This window comes from Zootoca vivipara, chromosome Z (genome assembly GCF_963506605.1).
Source record: "Zootoca vivipara chromosome Z, rZooViv1.1, whole genome shotgun sequence".
Taxonomy (NCBI): domain Eukaryota; kingdom Metazoa; phylum Chordata; class Lepidosauria; order Squamata; family Lacertidae; genus Zootoca; species Zootoca vivipara.
The window spans coordinates 19,492,422-19,515,528 of NC_083294.1; the positions used below are offsets into that span (position 1 = coordinate 19,492,422).

Genomic DNA, 23,107 nt, shown 5'->3' on the forward strand with positions numbered 1-23,107 from the left:
GGTATACAGAAGCATTGCTGCCTCCAGTTGTGGCTAGTAAGCATCAACAGCACTCCTCCATAAATTTGTCTCATTCTGTTTTAAAACCATCCAATTCAGTGGCCATTACTGCCTCCTGAGGGAGGGAGTTCCACAGTTTAACTATGTGCTGCATGAAAAAGTACTTCCTTTCATGTGTCCTGAATCTTCTAACATTCAATTTCATCAGATGTTCTAGAATTATGAGGGATAATTTGTTTCCCTCTGTCCACTTTCTCTATGGCATGCATACTTTTATAAACTTCTATTGCGTTGTCTCTTGGTCGCCTTTTCTCTAGAATGAGAAGTCCCAAACTTTTCAGCCTTTCCTCTTCAAGGGGGGGGTATCACTCCACCACCTTGATTGATCTGGTTGCCCTTTTCGGAACTGTCAGAGGGTCGTCGTGGCTACTCTAGAGTAACTCCGCTTGAGTCCTGTTTGTCTTTAAAAGACTTTTATTGTGCATGGTATTTACAGTGCAGAAATAGCTTAAAACATGACCTCTCATTCCGAATCAGAATCCGGCAATGGCGTACGTCTGTTCCTACGCCAGCAAAGTAGTCGGGGCACCCCAAAACGCCTCCCCCTTGACCTGCGTCGTGGTGCTCTCCTTAACTCTTGCACCAGAAGGAGCGATGCCCTCTCAGCCTCCTGCTGGCCAAAGCGGTGTGATGGCTCCCCAGCATCCCAGAGCCCTTGCCTACATCTCTCCTCCCCTGAGCTTTCCCATTATTCTGCACGCTGGCTGCTCTCTCCCTCCGAGTCTCTCCCTTCCCCCCTGGCTGCTTCAGACCCACTGCTGCTCCCTGTGCTTGGCAAGGTGGACGTTAGGATGATGGCGGCTGGCTCCCTGTAGGGAGTCACCCTTACAGGAACATTTTCCAAATCTGCAATATCCTTTTTGAGGTGAGGCGACCAGGACAGTGCACAGTGCTCCAAATGTGGTTGCGCCGTAGATTTGTATAACGGTATTATGGATCTGTCTTATCAACAATTCACACATGACAAAAGTGACTGCTCTGCTCCAAAGACACAAACAGCTGGAACTCATCAGGCTGGGCTGAAAATCTGCTGGCAGAAATCTTGGTTCTGGAATGCCAAGATGCAGCTCACGAAAGGACATGAGGTCACCAAACTGCTCACAAGCACCAGAGAACACGGCGTCCAGTACATCCCACATTAAACGTAAGATGCGGGGCTTAGCAACATCTTCAGAGAACTCCACCATGCATTAGCCCACGTAAGGTCTTCAAAGAAGGGCAAAGAGACAGAACACTCTGACCTGCTCCTATTTTGTTCATGCGTTCATAAGCAGGAAAGTTGGAATATTGGAAGCTGCCTCATACTGACTCAGGCTTTGGGTCTATTGAGCTCAGTACTGTCAACACTGACTGGCAGCAGCTCTACAGGATATCAGGCCCGATTTCTCAAGAAGCATTATACATAGGCCACTGTTTCTATCCTTGGAAGGGCTCCCGTGTGTTGTTCATTAAAAGAGCTGGGGACTTTGCTTTCAGATACAGAACAATAACATGTGCCCGTCCAGCAATACAGTTTGATCACTACTTATGCGCGTTTAATTTGTGTGATTTCAGCCTTACATGGTTGATGGCTGCACAGTTGAAATCACACAAGTTAAACACAGAGAAGGTGAAGAGCTTGAAAGCTCTTTCTGCACAGGGTTTTCCCAGCAGAGAAAGAGCTTTTAACCTCTCAGGCTTGCTTACTGGGCTCTGAGATGCTCTCAAAGGTCCTCTCGGCACACAGCTCTGGAAATGTAAGAATGTTCGTGTGGGGGCGATTCCAAGCAGACAGTTTGATAATACACTTTTTCTGTGTATACATGCCATTCCCAGATCATAACCCCCACGCAAGACGTGATCATACCGTGCTGGTAAAAGCTGGTTGCTGGTAGAAGCAACAAGGAAGTTCTTGCAGGAAATTATGCAGAAAAAGAGACACATCTATGGCTTTTACCAAAACAGTGAATGAAACAGACCATGGCAGCCCCTAGCCTCTTCCTCCTCCTCCATGTCTTTTTTTTGGGGGGGAGGGGGGAGATAAATGAGACTCTGGTCATGATGTAACTTCCAGCCCACCACACTTCATCATCTGCCAATTCCAGGGAGTGGGGGAGGGTGGAGTGTCAAGCCTCGAAGCACACTTTTTTTGCTTTACTAGATATGACCAAGGAAGACAGGAGACAGGCATAAGTAGGAGAGGGAGGGTGCTAATTTTGGAAGCAACCCACCAGCTCCAGTAATGATCACCTTCAACCCAAAAGTGAACACTTAAGTCAGAAGGGATGTTTTGGAAAGGAGAGACTAGCCATCTCTCCTCTTCTGGGAGGCCAGTATAAACATTATGTCCTCCCTACGGCAGGCTGATCCACTTGGAAGAGTTAACAAGTGACTCATTTTGACTCACAGCAGGCAGTGCCATGGCCTACGGGGCAGAGACCTTTAGCGTGGCAAAAGGCCACAAGTAGCTTCTCAAAGCAATGTGTGCCACACGGATCATTACCCCAGGGAGGGGCTTTGGGCACACCATGTGGATAAGAAGTTCAGAAGAGCGCTGCTGGATCAGGCCAATGGACCACCTAGTCCAGCATCCTCTTCTAACTGTGGCGACCCAGAGACCTTTTTAGGAAACCAGGAAGTAGAATATGTGTACAAGGGCAAAACTTTACCTATCTCCCAGCAACTGGTATTCAGAAGCATTGCTGCCTCTGATCACAAAAGCAGAGCACCGTCATCCTAGCCAGTAGCCATCAACGGACCTCTCCTCCATGCAGTGTTCAGAACTAGTCAGGCACCAGGTGCATTTTGCACCGAAAAGGGCACAGTGAAGCTGCCTGCCTGATGTCAATAAGCAGGGAGTTCCAGAGTGCAGGGTGCTGCCGCACTGAAAGATCACACTTATAAATGTGAACTAGGTAGTATATGTGGCACGTGAGATGGAGTAAGTCTCCCCTTTTTGTAATTGTGGCATGATGGAACCAATTTTCCCACATATATATCTGCATGTGAAAGAAGCAAAAAAAAAAAGTATAATTTTGAAACTCCCAATATATTCACAAAGCAAAAAAAAAAGAAGAAGTTCAGGCATCTAACTCTTTTTTCCCCTACAGCAGGCATCCCCAAACTGTGGCCCTCCAGATGTTTTGGCCCACAACTCCCATGATCCCTAGCTAACAGGACCAGTGGTCAGGGATGATGGGAATTGTAGTCCAAAACATCTGGAGGGCCGAAGTTTGGGGGTTCCTGCCCTAGAGCCTCTAGACTTCAGCTCACAGGAGCCAAGGTGTTCAGGGATAATGGGAGATGGAGTCCAGCAACATCTGGAGGGCCACAAACTTCCCACTCTATAGAGTGAGTTAAAAGGCCTTTCCAGCAAGAAAACAAAACAAAAATTGTCTTGGGAGGACCTAGGCTGTTTTGAGCCAGAAGCGATCAGGCTTCAACACAGGAGATTTCCTGGACTTAAGACTCATTTCCTAAACTTCTGCACCAACAGCCACCGGCTCTGAGAATCCCCAGTATAAAAAAACACGACAAACTGCTCCCAACTGGGGCTGTGTGCCTAACCCAGTCCTTCCCTTTCTCATAAAGATTTCTTCCCGTGCAAAAGTGGTTTCCTGTGGCGTTTTTGAACCATTTTTTAACTTCTTCTGAATTTTGGTGTTTTGTGGGGAGGGGGGTTGAGTTGACTTTATCATTTCAAGGAGACCATTGGAGGGGGGAAATTGATTTCTTTCCAGTAGCATTTTTTTCCAGCCTCCCTAGATGTCTCAGCTGTAAAAGAAAATAAAATCTCCAAGAGATCCGTTTCCTTGTGACATCTTCCCCTTGAGCTTTAATTGAACCACAATAAGCTGTGGAGGTTGGCTGCAGCAGGGAGGAGACTGGTTTTGTTTACAGAAAGTCCTTCCTTTCCATGGAGGCGCAGGTTACAGCAACAGCTAAGGCGACATTTTCCCATCTTCTCCGCATTAAGCAGTTGGTCCCTTACCTCTCCCGCCCCGATCTGGCCATAGTGATCCACGTGACGGTCACCTCCAGGCTTGACTACTGTAATTCGCTCTACGCGGGCCTGCCCCTGAAACTGTCCCAGAAACTCCAGCAGGTGCAGAATGCTGCAGCGAGGCTCCTCACGGGGTCCCTGCCATGGGAGCATATTCACCCAGTGCTTTACCAGCTGCACTGTCTCCCAGTGGAGTATAGGGTCAGGTTCAGGGTGCTGGTTTTGACCTTTAAAGCCCTTTGTGGCTTAGGGCCCTCGTATTTACGGGACTGCCTTTCCTGGTATGCCCCGCAGAGGACTTTAAGGTCCATGAATAACCATAATTTAGAGGAAACAAAATAAATACAGTAATAATAATTTTCTTCCAGTAGCACCTTAGAGACCAACTAAGTTTGTCATTGGTATGAGCTTTCGTGTGCATGCACACTTCTTCAGATACAGTTTAGAAGTCCCAGGCCCTAAGGAAGTCATCAACTTTCCTCCACCAGTTCACATCTGATTTAAGGCAACATAAAAAGTATAGTTGCTCGGTCCCAGCTCCTGCCAACCTAGCAGTTCGAAAGCACGTCAAAGTGCAAGTAGATAAATAGGAACCGCTACAGCGGGAAGGTAAACGGCGTTTCCGTGCGCAGCTCTGGTTTGCCAGAAGTGACTTTGTCATGCTGGCCACATGACCTGGAAGCTATACGCCGGCTCCCTCGGCCAATAATGCGAGATGAGCGCGCAACCCCAGAGTCGGTCACGACTGGACCTAATGGTCAGGGGTCCCTTTACCTTTACCTAAAAAGTATAGTACATAATAAACAAAAATGATAAAACAGTTATCCTAAAATACATAAAGGGCATAATTAGCAACATCACAACTCAGCAATTACTTCACCCATCAGCCTCTAAAAAGCTGATCAAAAAAATGTGAGTTCTGGTTTCGTTTCTAAGCAAATATAGTGTGTGGGGGGGAATACACCTTAGTGGAGAAGTAATTCCACAGACATGGAGCCACTACCCAAAAGGTGGTGTTTGAATTCTAATTAGTGTTTAATTGCTTTTTGATTACTGTTTTTGTTTTCAAGCTTTTGGCTGTTTCTATTTTATCTGTTAGCCACTTTGAGTCCCTGACTGGGGAAAAGGCAGGATATACATAAATATTATAACACATCCTTGTTTACATCTGGTTCAGCCCCAAATCCTCAGATGAGAGGAGTAAGCTTTTGGCAGCTGAATCTCCTTCTCAAAGAGAATAAACCCTTGTTCCTTTTGAAAAACACTTTGTTCTGGAAGACACACACCTCAATAGGTTAGCTCAACAGCCTCGTGGATAAGCTGAAAGGAAACCTCAGCAATGGTTCAAGCGAATGAGAGAGGAGTTGCTTAAGACAGCCCACCCACCACATGTGGCTGCTTTCAGAGGCGAGCACTGCAATGCCTGTTCTGCAAGCTTTATCCCCTACACACAAATATCCAAGAAACCCTTTGATTTAGACCTAAAAGACAACACAGCCCCTTTTCTGTCATTAGCATCTACTGTACCCATCACAAACTTCATGGTCCATTTTTGTGTTTATTACTTATATATCCCACCATACAGACCAAATAGCAAACATGCGCTGGATTATGGAGAAAGCTAGAGAGTTCCAGAAAAATGTCTACTTCTGCTTCATTGACTATGCAAAAGCCTTTGACTGTGTCGACCACAGCAAACTATGGCAAGTTCTTAAAGAAATGGGAGTGCCTGATCACCTCATCTGTCTCCTGAGAAATCTCTATGTGGGACAAGAAGCTACAGTTAGAACTGGATATGGAACAACTGATTGGTTCAAAATTGGGAAAGGAGTACGACAAGGTTGTATATTGTCTCCCTGCTTATTTAACTTATATGCAGAATTCATCATGCGAAAGGCTGGACTAGATGAATCCCAAGCCGGAATTAAGATTGCTGGAAGAAATATCAACAACCTCAGATATGCAGATGACACAACCTTGATGGCAGAAAGCGAGGAGGAATTAAAGAACCTTTTAATGAGGGTGAAAGAGGAGAGCGCAAAATATGGTCTGAAGCTCAACATCAAAAAAACCAAGATCATGGCCACTGGTCCCATCACCTCCTGGCAAATAGAAGGGGAAGAAATGGAGGCAGTGAGAGATTTTACTTTCTTGGGCTCCTTGATCACTGCAGATGGTGACAGCAGTCACGAAATTAAAAGACGCCTGCTTCTTGGGAGAAAAGCAATGACAAACCTAGACAGCATCTTAAAAAGCAGAGACATCACCTTGCCGACAAAGGTCCGTATAGTTAAAGCTATGGTTTTCCCAGTAGTGATGTATGGAAGTGAGAGTTGGACCATAAAGAAGGCTGATCGCCGAAGAATTGATGCTTTCGAATTATGGTGCTGGAGGAGACTCTTGAGAGTCCCATGGACTGCAAGAAGATCAAACCTATCCATTCTTAAGGAAATCAGCCCTGAGTGCTCCCTGGAAGGACAGATCGTGAAGCTGAGGCTCCAATACTTTGGCCACCTCATGAGAAGAGAAGAATCCTTGGAAAAGACCCTGATGTTGGGAAAGATGGAGGGCACTAGGAGAAGGGGACGACAGAGGACAAGATGGTTGGACAGTGTTCTCGAAGCTACGAACATGAGTTTGACCAAACTGCGGGAGGCAGTGCAGGACAGGAGTGCCTGGCGTGCTATGGTCCATGGGGTCACGAAGAGTCGGACACGACTAAACGACTAAACAACAACAATCCCACCATACAAAAGTTCTCCTCCTCCTCATTAAATTCCCACAACCACCTTGTAAGGTAGTTTAGGCTGAGAGGCAGTGACTATTTGAGTGAAGATTTGAACTCTAGTCTCTCCCAGGTCCTACTGCACCCCTCTGACCACTATGCCACACCAGCTTCGCAAGTCAGAAGCTCTTCAATCTAGCAGATGGGTAGCCAAAATGGTGCCCTCCAAATGTTGTTGCACTACAGCCCCTTCAGTCCCCGGCCAACAAGGCCAATGGGTCAGGGGTGTGGAAATTGTAGCCCACACACACCAGGAGGGTGCCATGTTTTTGCTACCCACATTAAGGGTGCGTTTGACTGCTGCGACAAAACATTTCAAAACTGCCTCCCTGAAAGAACTCTAGGAATTATGGCTTTGCCAGATTGCTGGAAATTCTTTTGCTGGAGATTCCCAGGATATCTTGGTTGGCAGCCGCTGCAGTAAATCAGGCTTGAAATTGGTCTAGAATTGGAAATGCAGGCGGATCTTTGAGGTGTTAAGTCTCTGATGGGTGAGGCAGGGTCAGGTCTCCTGTGAGGGCAACAAACATAACTAAAAAGTGGGAAAGCACTTTGTGAATGTTTGTGTACAAGCACCCACAAAACCAAAGCAAGAAATTGGCACATGGAGATCTCTTATATCTTACTTTGACATTTTTGCTCAGGCACTTCTTATATGGGGAAAAAGGGGGTCACAAAGACACCAGCCCCCTCACCTCAATTGTGTCCTTCCTGGGATAAGCCAATTGCATGCAACAGCTGACCAATGCTGTCAAGGAAGCATCTCCTGGTCAGCAGGAATATTTTTTTTTAATGTTTACATTCAGCATTAAGAAGACTTGCAGCTGCACACAAAACCCCTCATTGCTTTACCACAGTATCAAAGAATCGTCGAGTTGGAAGCAACCCCAAGGGTAATCTAGTCCAACCCCCTGCAGTGCAAGAATTACATCCTAAGAAGCACAGAATCAACGATTCCAACCTCCTCCAAGCCCATAGCACCATTTTGGTTGAGTTCTGCATGACAGCTGCAAGATCCAGAATGAATCCAAGTTCACATCAATGCATTGACACTCCAGCATTTTGCTTTTAAAAGCTTAGGACACTGTGCTTGGGCATAAGCAGAGCTATGTCATTAAAGCCAGCCATGCAAAGCAGGGATATTTATTCTGGGCAGCCAGGCAGCCTTTTACTTGAAATTGTAGCTTGTTATTTTAATATGCAGCCTGGAAGGCCTTTTGTCAGCACAACCGATAGTCACGTTTCTCCAAAGCCACAAAAGTCAGTTCTCTGCAGACGAACACAGCCTGGCAGATTTGTGCAAACTGCAGCCAAGCAACAGGGAGCCCGTGAACAGACGCCACTTCTGCAAAACCTGCAAGCAGGACCAGAACACAAGGCCCTTCTGCCCTCTGCGGTTTCCAGCAACTGGTATTCAGAAGCATTGCTGTCGCCAGCTGTGGAGGGTAAAGCACAGCCACCGTGGCTTGTAGCCATCAGTAGCCCTCTCTCCCTCCATGAATTTGTTGAATCCTCTATTAAAGCCAGTCAGGTTTCACTGCCTCCTTTGGGAGCAAGTTCCATAGTTTTACTATGCACTGCATGAAGTACTTCCTTTTCTCTGTATTGAATCTTCCTATAAAAACCAGCTAAGGATAGAGAAAGTTTACATTCCCCTTTGGCAACAACCATCTAAGTCAGCCTGTCTTGAAGTGCTTTGCTGTCATAAGGTGTAGAAGCAAAAGGGAAGAATAGCTCTCTTCACACCCGCCGCTCGACCAAACCAGAGCTGCCCATTCACATTTGCTCCTACTGCCAAGCCCAAATGTTTTGGAAAATACAAAGTTGTTTTAGCAGCTTTCCACAAGACAGAAGGCTTCTTCTGAGCATCCAGCAGGAGGATCCCTCAATGCACACAGGCTGGCTCTGAACTAATGGTGCTTTATAGCACAGGACATTTTTCATGCAGGAAGCCAGGAGAGATTTCTGGTGCAGCCTAAGCTAATATTTGCTGCAGGGGGGGGGGGGAATATGTACTCTTTACACAGTGGATGTGTGGAAGTACAGAAGACAACCACCTTATTTGCAATATCCTCTGTACTCAAGTTCCAAAAACTTTAATGAGCAATCGTATGAGGAGGCCTACCTAAGCGCGGACTATACACTATGACATCTTACATGGGGGTGCAGTTCCAAGAGTTCCATGTAAACCCAGCCTCTTGGAGCCACCCCTACAGCTAGCAAGGGAGAGGAGAGAGAATCCCCTTTACTTCCAGAAATCACACAGCTAAGGGGCCTTGCCCAGCAAGCAAGGCAAAGAGCTTGATGGTTCTTTTTATGCTGGGCAACCCAAGCAGACCTGGCACTAAAAGAGGCTTTAAGTCCTCTGCCTTGCTTGGGTGTGTCTGTTCTGAGAAGCCAAGAATGCTCACACAAGATCTTGTGCCCGGTGAGATCTTGCAACAGCATCCCAGAGCTGGGGCACTGAGCCGGCCTTACCCCTCAAGCAAGGTAGAGAGCTGAAAAGCTCTTTTTGTGCCAAGCAGACTCAGCGAGAAAAGAGCTTTTAAGCTCTTCTGCTTGGGATTTGATCTGCACAATTTCAAGCAGCTCACCTTCAACCACGTATGGTTGAAATCGGGCAACTCAACTGCATGTAAGATGCAATTTTAGTGTATCCTAATCACAGTAGTGATGTATGGAAGTGAGAGGTGGACCATAAAGAAGGCTGATCGCCGAAGAATTGATGCTTTTGAATTATGGTGCTGGAGGAGACTCTTGAGAGTCCCATGGATTGCAAGAAGATCAAACATATCCATTCTTAAGGAAATCAGCCCTGAGTGCTCACTAGAAGGACAGATCCTGAAGCTGAGGCTCCAATACTTTGGCCACCTCATGAGAAGAGAAGACTCCCTGGAAAAGACCCTGGTGTTGGGAAAGATTGAAGGCACTAGGAGAAGGGGACGACAGAGGACGAGATGGTTGGACAGAGTTCTCGAAGCTAAGAACTCAAACTGCGGGGGGCAGTGGAAGACAGGAGTGCCTGGCGTGCTCTGGTCCAGGGGGTCATGGACAGGACTAAACGACTAAACAACAACAACAAAATCCTAATCGCATAGCAGGAAAGGGTGAGTCCTGGAACTAAGTGGAAAGCCAGCTTGGTTGGAAGCAAATTCCAACACCGTGTCCAAGAGGGCAGGAAGTGCCACACTCTACTGCCAACAAAACAAATGGGGTGCAGTAATGAGAAGCAAATTGGCAAGCTGAATAGGAAGACGGCACTGAAGGAGCAGAGTCTCTCAGGAAGAAGGGAAGTGGAAACTACCTCAGAGAAGCAGGCAGAGGGGCTGAAGAGAACAGGAAAGTCACAGGAATGTGAGGTTCAAGAAGAGAGTAAAGCCTCATGCATGGCCAAATTTATTTATCCACATTCCCTATTTTTCACAGACCGGGCTTCCACAAATTAAAACAACATAGATCAAATACAAAAAGCTAAAAACATTCATAAAATATCATAGTTAAACAGTAATTAAGCCCTAATCAAATTGAAACAATATTAAAAAAACAAACCTGTTAAAATACAAATAAGAGATGCCATGTTCATTAGGCCTGACACTCCTGTGTCGATCATGTTTTTGCTAATAAAGAGTTAACTCCAACTTGCACAGCATGATTTATTGCTGGCTCGCCTCTGAAACACTGGCAGTCAGTGCAGACAACACTAAGTTAGATGGACTAATGGTGTTACTCAGTGGGAGACATCTTCCTATGTTTGCTCTTCTTTTCTCCCCTGTACTATTTTTTGGGGAGGTGGGCAGTGCTCTCCACACAAATGTTCCTCCGTTTTAACTGATACCTTCTGCTATCCATAGGAAGTTGTCTGAGACCACTGGTCCTTCTAGCTCAGTACAGTCTGTACTGCCCAGCAGTGGCTCTTCAAGGTTTCAGGCAGGGGACACTCCCAGCCCAACCTGGAGATGCTGTTGGGGACTGAACCTGGGACCTTCTGCATGTGAAGCAGGTGCCCTACCACTGAGCCATGGTGCCTCCCGTTACAACAAACATGTACATAGAAAGCTGCCTTTCTTTATGTTGAGTCACATAATTGCTGGAAACCACGGGGAGGGGAGAGGGCTCTTGCACCTGAACCCTGCTTGTGGGTTTCCCACAAGCTCTGCTTATGTTTTTATTGATCCATCAAACTCACAACTCCCTACACTGATTGGCAGGGGCTTTCCAGGGTTCCAGGCAGGGGACTCCAGATAGGGGACATTCCCAGCCCTACCTGGGAGATGCAATCAGGGATTAAACCTGGAATCTTCTGCATGCAAAGCAGTTTTAGTGATACCCAGCGAGATGAGATTGCATCAGGGTGACATCAAAACCAACGCAGATCATTCCCACAGTGCTTGGGCTGGGTTCCAAAACAAACACAAGCTATTATGTATTGCTGGGGGGGAGATGGGGGGGGACCTAAACAGCTGCTTTAAAAATTCCCTTAATCTTAGAGTGATTGTATGTGGTTCTTCTCTCTCATAAGCCTTCCTTCATGGCTTTGAACACACATCACTCACTTCGTATCTCCTAGAAGCACACTGCCTTTCTTCCTCCAGGGGAGACCATTTTCATCCGGACTTGGTGGCAGACTGCTGGCCTGGATATATAGAGCCTGACCACAGGGAAGGCTTCCTCAATGATTCCACCACTGCCGCAGCAATGCTCAAAGTTGCTGGAAAGATGAAGTTGCTGTCATCCCACAAACCACACATAATATCATAATATCCTATGAAGAGCCTGCTGGGTCAGGCCAAAGTCCTAGCCCAGCATCATGTTCTCACAGCGGCCAAAAAGATGCCCCAATGGGAAACCGATGAACAGGATTCAAGCACAACAGCACTCTCCCCAATTGTGGTTTCCAGCAATTGCTATTCAGCTGTGGAGTCAGACTTAGCATGAGATAACAGTGTGGTGCAGAAGCAGAAAAAAGCAAATGCTATTATAGGCTGCATCGACAGAAGCATAGTGTCCAGATCAAGGGAAGTCATAGTACCACTCTATTTTGCCTTGGTGAGAACCCTCCTGGAGTACTGTGTCCGGTTCTGGGTGCCACAATTTAAGAAGGACATAGACAAATTGGATGATCAAGGGTCTGGGAATTAAGCCTTATGAAGAATGAGGGATTTGCGTATGTTTGGCTTGGATAAGAGGAGACTGAGAGGAGATATGAAAGCCATCTTCAAATATCTAAAGGGATGTCACAGGGAATAGCAAGCTTGTTTTCTCTTGCTCCAGAGAGTAGGGCCTAAACCAATATTCAAGTTACAGTTCTATGGTTCTATGACTCATGTCATATCTAATAATAACAAATTTTTATTTATACCCCGCCCTGTCCAGTTTAAAAACCGGGCTCAGGGCTGCTAACAGCAAATATAAAACACTGATTAAAACGCAACTTAAAAAACAGCTTAAAAACAGCATAAAATACAACATAAATGCAGCATCAATGTCAATAAAATTCAAAAAATCAGGGTCATTTTGGGGTGGCGAGGAAACCCAGTTCAGTAAACATCAAGTGATCACCAGGGCCAGCTAGGGCCAGCAAGGAGACCAGAGAAGAGTTTGGAAGCCGCCCAGAGTGGCTGGGGGAACCCGGCCAGATGGGCGGGGTATAAATAATAAATTATTATTATTATTATTATTATTATTAAATGTGGGGTCCCAAAAGGGTTTCTTCATAGAAAAAGGAAAGGGGAAAGGGAATGGAGGATCAGGCTAATTCAAACTGGAAGACCATACTGTATCTACATCAGCGTTTCTCAACCACTGTTCTGCGGCACACTAGTGTGCTGCGAGACGCTGGCTGGTGTGCCACGACGTGCGGCGACGAGAAGGGCGATTTGCATTGTCACGTGCCTGGCGGCCGCCAATACACGCCACTAACCCGCCGGAAAGCAATATTTCTCCTCCTCTTTCCCAAAGCTCAGTGCGAACGAGCCTTTCCCAAAGCTCAGTGCAAGCGATACACAATGCTGACCCGCCGGAAAGCAATATTTGGCAAGTGTTTCTTACAGTCATAATTATAATATAGGGCGGCACAGAGTTAAATTTTTAAACTTTTTTAATGGTGGTGTGCCTTGTGATTTTTTTCACGGAACAAGTGTGCCGTGGCCCAAAAAAGGTTGAGAAACACTGATCTACATCATCCACACCATTAAAGCAGTGGTACTCCTTTTAACAGTAATGGATTCCCCACCACCACGAAAGAATCCTCGGAACTCTAGTTTGCAAAGGAGGAGGAGGAGAGTTGTTAGGAGAACTTTAATGAACTACAGTTCCCAGGATTCTTTGGAGGAAGCCATGACTGTTAAAGTGGTCTACAAGTGCTTTGAAAATATGCTGCTGATGTGAGCTTACACTCAAGAAAGTTCACCTCCAGGTCATCTCTGATGACAGATTAAATATTGTGACTTTCTTTCACTTGCAACAGCCTTTAATTGGAATTTCCCGAAAAGCCTTCTGAAAACTTGCTTTTGCACGGCCTGGAAAAATATGCTTCCATTTGCCGGAAAACCAGGAGGTGGGTAATTATATATCCAATTAGTAAGTGGGCACTGGAAGTTCAGGAGGACGTTTTTATTTCTTCTCCCGGATTACACAAGAGGACTTTTGAGCCAGGTGGGGCACTCTCGACAATCTGAGGATGCAGAAGGAAACGCCCATGTATATTTTTTTGCACATGCTTCTGAGAGAAGCAGAAAGGAATTTATGGGCAGCCTCTTCTCGCATGGTATTATGAGCCAAGAAACAGATGAACTGGATGACGTTTCACACTTGTTTTATTTAATTACAACTGAAAGCCTTGAAAAATTACAGTGTGGCCCTTCGTCAAGGCATCTTGGATCCTACACACATTAGAAAACTCTCCCCCTTACAAAATGCAGGTAAATAAATGTATGTTTCACTTGTTTTCACACAGTTGTGCTGAGGTTGCACATTGTTATGCTATACATGTGCATTTAAAAAAAACCCACACAAAAGATATTTCACTCCAAGCTAAAAGAAAGGTCACGCTACAAGCCATGAACTTGTCTGCCACCATTACGCCCAGTTTTTTGGATGAACAACACTTTGGGGGGGGTGCTGAAGTAACAAGTGGGGGTGGCACAAGCAGGTGGAGCAACCGCTTAACCCCTTGCCTACCTGTTTGTGTGCTCAGCCAGCTTCCTTTGGGGGACGGTTGTGGCTCAGTGGCAGAACACCTGCTTTGCATGTAGAAGGTTTCTGGTTCCATACCCAAGTAGTGCTGGAAATGTTCCCTGCCTGAACCCCTGGAGAGCTGGAGCGAGTCAGAACATGAGCGGGGGTGTTGGATCAGGCTAGCCCAGCATCCTGTTCTCACAGTGGGTAACCAGATCCTGGTTGGGGGGGGGGATTGTTGTTATTCTTATTTACTAACTTTCCTGGTTACTTCATCTTCCCCAAGGTAACCCAAAGCCGAAGCGACTTACAAACAAACAAACAATCCCTTATAGAAACATTAAAACCAAGTAGGGACATACAGTCGTACCTCAGAAGTCGAACGGAATCCGTTCTAGAAGTCCGTTCGACTTCCAAAACGTTTGGAAACCAAGGCGAGGGTTCTGATTGGCTGCAGGATGCTCCGGGACGTTCCGGGCTGCAGGAAGCTACATCGGACGTTCAGGTTCCAAAGAACATTCGCAAACTGAAACACTCACTTCCGGGTTTGCAGCATTAGGGAGCCAAACCGTTCGACTTGCAAGGTGTTCGGGAGCCAAGGTATGACATTAAAAACATGCAGGAATCTTTTTCCCCAATGTTGGGCTCGAACCCACAACCTTGAGATTAAGAGTCCCATACTTTGCTGACTGGACAATCCTTCCCTTCCCGTCTGAAGCCCTAGAGTCACTGCCAGCCAGTGCAGGCAATACTGAGCAAGATGGACCAATGGTCTGATTTGATATAACACAGCTTCTGATATTCCTGTGATGGTGCTATATAAATGAACAACAACTATGGTCAGACCCAAGATAAGCAGGCTTCCTAAAATATTCCTGCATTCTGTATGACTGCAATTTGGCCCCAAGCCAAATTGTCATTAATTCAACTGTTTAACAATCCCAGAAAGCTGGGAGCACATTTTAAGATGTTTTGGTATTTATTATTATTATTATTATTATTATTATTATTATTATTATTATTATATATTTTGGTTTACAACCCAGATTACACAGGTGTTACTTATCTTCATTTTAAGGTTTGCATCTCACCATTCAGAGTTTAAAAACCAGTTCTTCTATTTACAGCAAAAAATCCAGCCAAACTATTCATGTATTTTGCTTACTTTTAAAAAATATCTATTCCATTTGGGTTGGCCAACAGTAGTCAAAAGAGATTAGTGGGGGCGCTTTAAGAACTTGGTATATAGTTAAATCAGTAAGTTAGCCATTTATCCATTTAACAAAGTTCAGCAACACAACAAAACTGCACAGAACTGAGCCAGCAAAAAATAAACAATTTGAATTATTGCTTGCTGGTTTTATTATATAGAACATGCAAGAACTTGCCAATATTTAAAAAATGCAAGCAAATGAGAAAAATGGGCATGTCTGCTAGCTCAATTCCAACCAATTCTGCAGCCCCTTTGGGAGGGGGAGGCTACTTTTCTTAGGAGATATCTTAGTCTCCCAAAGTTATATTTCCCAAAATCCCTTGGAGGAAACAGTAGCAGTTGAACTAGTTCAAAATCAGTTTTTACTTGGTAGCTTTAGTGCCATAATGCTTCTCTCTGGCCTCACTGGCTAGTCAAGCATCTATGGCCAAACTTATTCAGATCATTGGGAAAGAAAATTACTATCACCAATTGCAACCAAAGGCCAAGGGCCACATGCATCTCTATTCAGTGGCTGTTCTGCAAACATATTTCCCCAACCAAACCCACAAACAGCTTCCAACATTACCCAAATGTAAGGTGAGGCCACAGAGTGTTTATACCCCACTGGTGCGTGCATGCTAATTTGGTCTAAATTTCCATGTAGGTGCACAGATGGTACATAGACTGTTTATAATTAAACCTACGAGTTTAAGGCTGCAAAACAGATGGAATAGCTCCAATGGCATTACCCTATATCTTGCTCCAAAACATCCACAAAAGATGAGCTCATTGCCAAGCATATCTTTCAAAAAAAAATCTGCAACAAGACTATAGGTCAGCTTTGAATTCAATTGTACAGCATGAGAGATGCCTGCTTTAACTCTGTACTGATTGCATGATACATCAATACCAGCTACCTGGAAAATAACCACAGCAGAAGACCTTCTCCTTCAGGTACTTGGACCCAAGCCATATAGGGATTTAAAAGTAACAGCAGCTTGAATTGGGCCCATGAAATTCTGTGTGAATTGGCATGTGTACAAACCTAGTGGCACTACTGATGCTTGCTAATCAAAGGTCCAGCAGCCTAGTTGACAGGTTGAAAAATACTAACAAACAGCCACTCCTCAGAGAATTTGCATTGCATGCCTTGGATTTAATCTGCAGTGACTTTCCAGGATTTCAGTCTATCCTGGAAATGCTGAGGAATGAACCTGGGAATTTCAGCATGCACAGCAAAGCCCCAAAGCCTGAACCAGTTGGCTGCAGCATTGGCATACTTGAAAAGGAACAAGCACACCTACGTGTCAACATTGTGAAAGGCCACGTGGGTGTCAGCATAATTAATTTCCTACCTGAGTGGAGGGACACTGTGTGCGAAGCTAAGAAGCCTGACACCCTTGTCCTCTGCAGCTACTCAAAAATATAAAAAAGCATGTTCAGTGCGCAGTACAGCAGTCTATGCTTCTGAATAACAAGGCTCAATGAAGCATCTACATACAGCTTGATGCTAGATGCCTACTTTACCATAAATATCCCCACATGAAAACTGCTAGGTTTTGGAGGACCACTTACATCATTTTTCTGCCTTTATGATTTTTAATTATATTTTTGGTGTTATTGTTTTTTACTTATTCCATAGAAAGAATTCAAACTGCAATACAATAAAAGAAATAAAAGACCCAATGATATATTATTAAAAATCAATGTATTTAAAGTGCCATCTTCTGTCTTCAACCACTAATCCAGGAATGCCACGGACCACCTGAAAAAGGCTTGCATTTTGGAAACCCTGGGCATCAAGTCCCCCAAAAGGCACCTCTTTATAAAGAATTTCAGAAGCCCCATCTGTGCCCAACTTGCTCCATTAGGAAGCCAATGGGGTTCTGCTAAACTGCATATAAATATGTAACATTATTTTGTCTCCAAGGGCAGTGGGGAAAGATCAGATCAAGGATGGGCTATGGAGATGACCGAGCAGACTGGGGCTGAGGGATGCTATATTCAAAAACATCTGGAGGGCACCAGGTTGAGGAAAGGTGCAGCAATTCTATGTTATCCAAGCTTGGAAAGTTCAACTGGTGAGAGAACCTCTGCAAGTCATAGAATCAGTGCTTATTTTCAGGGGATATGCAAGGGTACACAGTACTAGCACCTCTTTATTGTTGTTAAAAAGTGTGGCACTTACTGTAATAGCTTCATTGTGAGTAGCAGCACTTATTTTTCTAGGGGGAAAAGCACTGCAAAGAATCATAGAATCAAAGAATTGTAGAGTTGAAAAGGACACTGAAGGACATCCAGTCCAACCCCCTTCAGTGCAGGAACCTCAACTAGCTCATCCATGACAAATGACCATCCAACCTCTGATTTAAAACCTCCAAGGAAGGAGAGTCCATTGCCTCCCGAGGGAGCCTGTCCCACTGTCCCACTACTCTTACTGTCAGAAAGTTCTTCCTAAGGTTTAGTTGGAATCTCCTTTCTTGTACATTGAAGCCATTGGTTCGGGTCCTACATTCCAGAGGGGGAGAAAACAAGCTTCTTCCATCTTTCATGTGACAGCTGTTCAGATATTTGAGGATGGCTATCCTATCTCCTCTCTGTCTTTTCTTCTCTAGGCTAAGCATACCCAGCTCCATCCTCAATTCCTCATCAGGCTTGGTTTCAAAACCCTCTTATCTTGGTCACCTTTCATCTTGTCAATATCCTCCTGGACATAGTACTCCAGGTGTGGCCTGACCAAGGCAGAATTGAGCAGTACTGTGACTTCCCTTGATTGGGACACTACTTCTGCTGATGCAGCCCAGAATAGCAAAAGCTTTTCTTGTGTGGCATCACACTGTTGACTCATGTTCAGTTTGTGGTCTACCAGGACCCCTAGATTCTTTTCACATGTACTACTGGCATTCCCCATCTTATCTTTGTGTAGCTGGGGAGTGATGTTTGCAGTGTGGGGTTCCTCAGAGGTTGATTTTTTTCATGCATGCTTTTTAACATCTACACAGGAAACTCCTGAGTAGGAGCATGTTGTCAAATCATTGATATGACAGCCACCTTCAAATATCTGAAGGGCTGTCCCTTGGAAGATGGAGTAAGCTGGTTTTCTGTTGCTCAGAGGGGAGGATCCAAACCAATGGATTCAAATGGCAACAAAAAGGAGATCCTGACTAAGACTGGGGTAAAAAGGAGCACTCCTGACCTGCCCATTGCTTTAAATTGACCTCACCTGCTTTATAGGAATTTGGGACAACCTGTGTCCTTACATAAGCTAATGTTAAGTTGGAGTTCTTGTTATTAAGACACCCAGAAGAAGAATTCAAGAATTCAACAACGTCCATACGCGTTTCAATTGTGGGGGTGATCCCTACTCATGAGTCAAAGAGGAAATTATAACAAACAACAATCCATTCAATTGCATATATTCTAACAAAAGTACCAACTCAAACAAGGTTACAACTCAGTAATACGGAACAATAATGAAAATAATAGTCTTGAGAAAGAATTCATATACGTCCATAGGCATGTATGAAGTCTGAAGTCAATTGTTGAAGAAGTGTGGACAGGTTTCTTGCTTATTCAACACAATGTACTATGAGCAATTTCTGGAGAACATTTTGCACATTTCCCTTTCCATGCATTGAAATATACATGCATCTTCCTACCCAAAGGGCGGGGGAGGGGGAGGAAGAGTGCTAGTTTTTTTTTTCTCCGTGGAATGCAAACTCTAAGGAACTGCACCTTACAAATCTCGAGAAGCAGCCCCGCTTAAACCTGGAGCCAGTAGAAATAGGGCCTCCCTGTGGAGCCTGCTCCCTACAGAGACCTCCTGCAACTCAAGAGGAAGCAGAGATGGTGGGTGGCAGCAGGATTTTAAAAAGCAACTTTTACTGTTCAGTGCGTGGAGATGTTTTGCCTAGGACTGAGTCAGCATGCAATTTTTCTGGGTGTGTTTGGAAAGTGTTTGTTCCTGGTTCATTTAAATCATATTTTGTGTCATAAACTGCTCTGAGAGCCTCAGTAACCGGATGTCTTTTAGGGAGCATCCATGAGGCCTCTTTCTGCAAGGTCAATATTGCTTGCAAGAGAACATGCAGAGCTCCTCTGGCAATCGAAACTCTTCTGATTCACAATTCAATATCCTCAGCACTATGCAAGGGACACCTAAACAAACACAAGGAAGTCAACACCAGCCTTAATCTACCTCTTAGTACATTTAAAGACCAAAAAGACCAATCTGTACTATGCATTCAAAGCAGTATCATCCCACATTAAACAGTCATGGCATCCCCAAAGAATCCTAGATCGTGCAGTTTAAGGGTAATGAAGAATTGTTGGGAGTAACCTCCATATTCCCCTCCCAGAGCTACAATTCCTTGAGTTCCCTAGGAAGAGAGATCGATCATTAAACCACACTGGGAACTGTAGCTCTGGGGAGGGGAATAGGGGTCTCGTAACACCCCTCAGCACAGTTCCCAGGATTCTCTGAGAAAAGCAATGTCTGCTTTAAAGTGGGATGACAGTGCTCTAAATGTATAGTGCAGACAGGGTCAATGACACACACACTCAAGGCAGTGATGCATTTAATCCTGATGAAAACAAAAGCAGCTGAAAACTGGGGAGGACAGTCAAATTTTTGGGGGGGGGAGGGGAGAGAAAAATCAACGCTGCAAGGAGAAATGCCCATCCCCATCCCAACAAATGCAAAGACACTCAGAAACCATGTCTCTCTGTCTCTCACACACACAATGACGGGAGCCAATACAAATTGCTGGGGTTCCTGGGGCCTAAATATCATGCAAATGTTTTATGTAATTCTTAGCAAAATATATTTTTCGTGCTCGGTGCGTGCACAATTCTGAATAATGAACTATGCATTTCTGACCTTCTGTGAAGATTTGCTCCTGTGCTTTGACAATCTGACAGTGCAGTCTCATCTTATGATATGCGGCCGCATTTGTCGGTTTTCTAAAGAAAACCCTGTGTGAATGCAACGAAATGGTTGTGTGATCCTCAACAAATACTGCTATTATTATACTTACTATTAAGACATAAAAATGAGGCGGTGCATTATTTTATACCCAGTGCAAATGTTTTTAGCTGGGTCGCCCTTGCTAGGAAGCAGGGGGGGGGGAATCAACTGGGCCTGAACCTGCTCCTGTGGCCTTTTCCCCCACACACATACAGGTGGGTTTTCATGCTCTCCTTACTTTTGATGGCGCTGATGAGAGCATTCCCATCTTTGATGACGTCCTTGATGAACTTGTTGGTCCTCTCCAGCTCCTGCTCATAACATTTGAGCCTTTCTCTGAAGTCAGGGCTGTCCAGGTAACAATCACTGAACTCCAGTGGAGGGTGCCCCATGGTTCCTTTTTTGATGGGGGGGGAGAGGAGAAGAAGAGGGTGGGAGGAAGGGTAATAAAGGGTAGAGTCATGCTTCTATTTTGCAAAGAGAGAAGAAAGCCCAACCTCCCCACCCCCACCCCGCAATCCTCCCTTTATAATCACAGCCTTGTTGAGGGAAGACGTCAGACGGGGTGGGAGGGGGGCAGCCCAGCTAGGGCGCTCCTTAAACCACCGGGGGTGAGGGGAATCCAGGGGCTGAACGGCGGCTGCTCATCACCAACGGCAATAGCGGAGGAAGGAAAGAGAGGGGCGGAACGGCAGGGCGCCCTCCAGCGGGCGGGCCACAGGGTGCGCCGCGGGTGGCGCGCGGCCTGCAGGGCTTCCCAGCCGCTGCATCCCTCCCGGCCGCAAGCGGGCCCAGCACCGTTGGAAAAAACACTGCGGGATGCACCTCCGGGAGGGCACCTAGGCTAGAAGGGACACCAGAGAGAGGTGCAGCTGCCGTGCGCCGGCCTGCAGGCTTCCAGCAGCGCTGGGCTGGCCGGGAGGGATGCATTTGCTCCGGCGGCGCGCCCCGTCCTCATGGTGTGTGTATGGGGGGGGGAGTTGCGCGCACACCCACCCCAGGCGCCGGCAAGGGTTGCTACGCCGGTGCCACCGCCCTCCGCACGGACGCAAGAAAAAAGATTTGGGGGCAAATGGATGAAACTACCTGGAGAAATCTGGCGTGACGCCGACTTGAAGCCGCATCAGCGAGGAGCCGGCTGGCCCTTCTCTTCCCTTCTTCCACGGCTGCTTGGGCTTCCGCGCCGGCTCTGAATGGACCCAGTTGGAGGTGGAGCAGGCGACCGCAGAAGCACTATCCAGCCCGGCGCGCAGCTGCAAGTCCCCTCCCACTAGCGCCAGAGACGGGCTGGGCTTTGTTCGCCTGCCTGCCTCCTTCCGTACCCGCCCAGCGCCTCGCCCTCCTATCGCTCCGCCTGTCCTCCCCTTAAAGGCGCAGCCCGGGGGCTTCGCGGGGCTTCTCCACCGTCGCTTCCCGCATTGCAGGGGGTTGGGCTAGTAGAGTTCACTTGGGACCCCTTCCGACTTTGCAACTCTGCGGTTCATTGGAGGCGGTGGGAAATACTGTACTCCAGGGGGCAGGGCTGGGTGGTGGTTAGAGAGCCGGACTAGGAGGACCGGCGTTCAAGGGGGCTGAGCCAAAGATTTTGCGGGAAAGGCTGTCTGTAGGCGCACTTGCTCCCCCAGAGACATGCGAGCTTAGGTACCGCACACCGGCTTGCCTGCCTCTTTCCTGGCCAAATGAATGAGTTGTGAGCAGGTATTTCTTGCCTATGAAATTGGGAGCAGAAAAGCGAGCCTGCCGCCTCTTCACCTGCAGAGATGTAACCACCCATTTTTAGAAATTGTTTTAGAAGAATCGGTGCCTGAGTTTATATTTGGGTTTTCCTCTTCCCTCCCCTTCCCTTTCCCCGTGCCCTGCTTTGTTTGGGTTTTAGGTTATAAACCTGTGGGCGGGGAGAGGGACTCTCTTGTCCTGATCAGCCGAAGATGCTCCAAATGAACGGACGGAACGAATGAATCCCTCTTTAGCCTTTAAGATCACTGGGTCACAGTGCAGCTCTCAGGGTTATTGTGGGTATTAAATGAAGAATCGCTCATTGGAGGAAAAAGTTGGATATAAATGCAATAAATAAGTAAATAGGGTGAGAGAAGTCTCTTTTTTAATGGAGTAACAAACTTGGTGGGTCAGGAGAATTCTGTGGGCATAGTGCAGTGGTTTTCAAGCAGTGTGTTGTGGTACCCTGGGGTGCCTTGAATGATGGTCAGGGGTGCCGTGGGCAACCCTGGCCTCTGTCCCTCTTTCCTTCCCTCCCTCCTCTGATGCCTTCTCCTGTCTCTGCCTCCCAAAGGTTTGCACAGCTGTTTATTGCAGCATCCCTGGCTATAAGCTCTGCAGGTGAATAGTGCCTCTGGGAGGCACCTCTCTTTGGAGCAGGGGGCGGAGATTGGTGGCTCAGAGACCAGGGATGGCAGCAGTGGCTGCCCCGGGGACTCCCAAGAAGAGGGGAGAGGAGAGGAAGCTGAGAAAACACTCCTCAGGGGAGGGTGTTAAACAGGGCCGTCTTGCTCGGGCGCCCCCGCCCCGTTTGTTTCCGCTCAGCTTCGTCGCGCAGCACCCTCCTACCGACCCGGCGCCCCGTGCCACCCAGCCTACCCCTAGAGCCAGCCCTGGTGTTCAAAAAAGGGTGAGAGGCTGAGGCTGCCAACTCTGCAGGTAAGGGGTGACATAATTGGGCTCCTGAGCCCCACAGGAGTGCCGCAGAAAAAATGTAGTTGGTCAAGGGAGCCGTGGTCTCAAAAAGGTTCAAAATCTCTGACATAGTGTATCTTGATTTCAGTAATGCTTTTTTGACAAAGGTCCCCATGATACTATTGGAATGAAGGTGGTAAAATGTGGGTTGAACGAGGTGGTGGGTTGAAGTGGATTTGTAGCTGGTTGGTTGAGGGACTGAGCCCAAATAGTACTCATAAATGGTTCCTTGTCATCCTGGGGGAAAGTGAC

At 46.4% G+C, this 23,107-nt stretch overlaps 1 protein-coding gene across 1 annotated transcript in view; it reads right to left on the reverse strand.

Moving 5' to 3' along the window:
* The window catches only part of OPHN1 (oligophrenin 1), a 130,699-nt gene extending 109,250 nt beyond the window's left edge, over positions 1 to 21,449 (reverse strand). The window contains exons 1-2 of the mRNA XM_035113211.2: positions 21,251 to 21,449; positions 20,403 to 20,561 (exon numbers count right to left, since the gene is read on the reverse strand). Coding sequence (XP_034969102.2) covers positions 20,403 to 20,556 — 154 coding nt within the window. The 5' untranslated portion in view covers positions 20,557 to 20,561; positions 21,251 to 21,449. The remainder of the gene's footprint in view (positions 1 to 20,402; positions 20,562 to 21,250) is intronic.
* Positions 21,450 to 23,107: the final 1,658 nt, after the last annotated feature.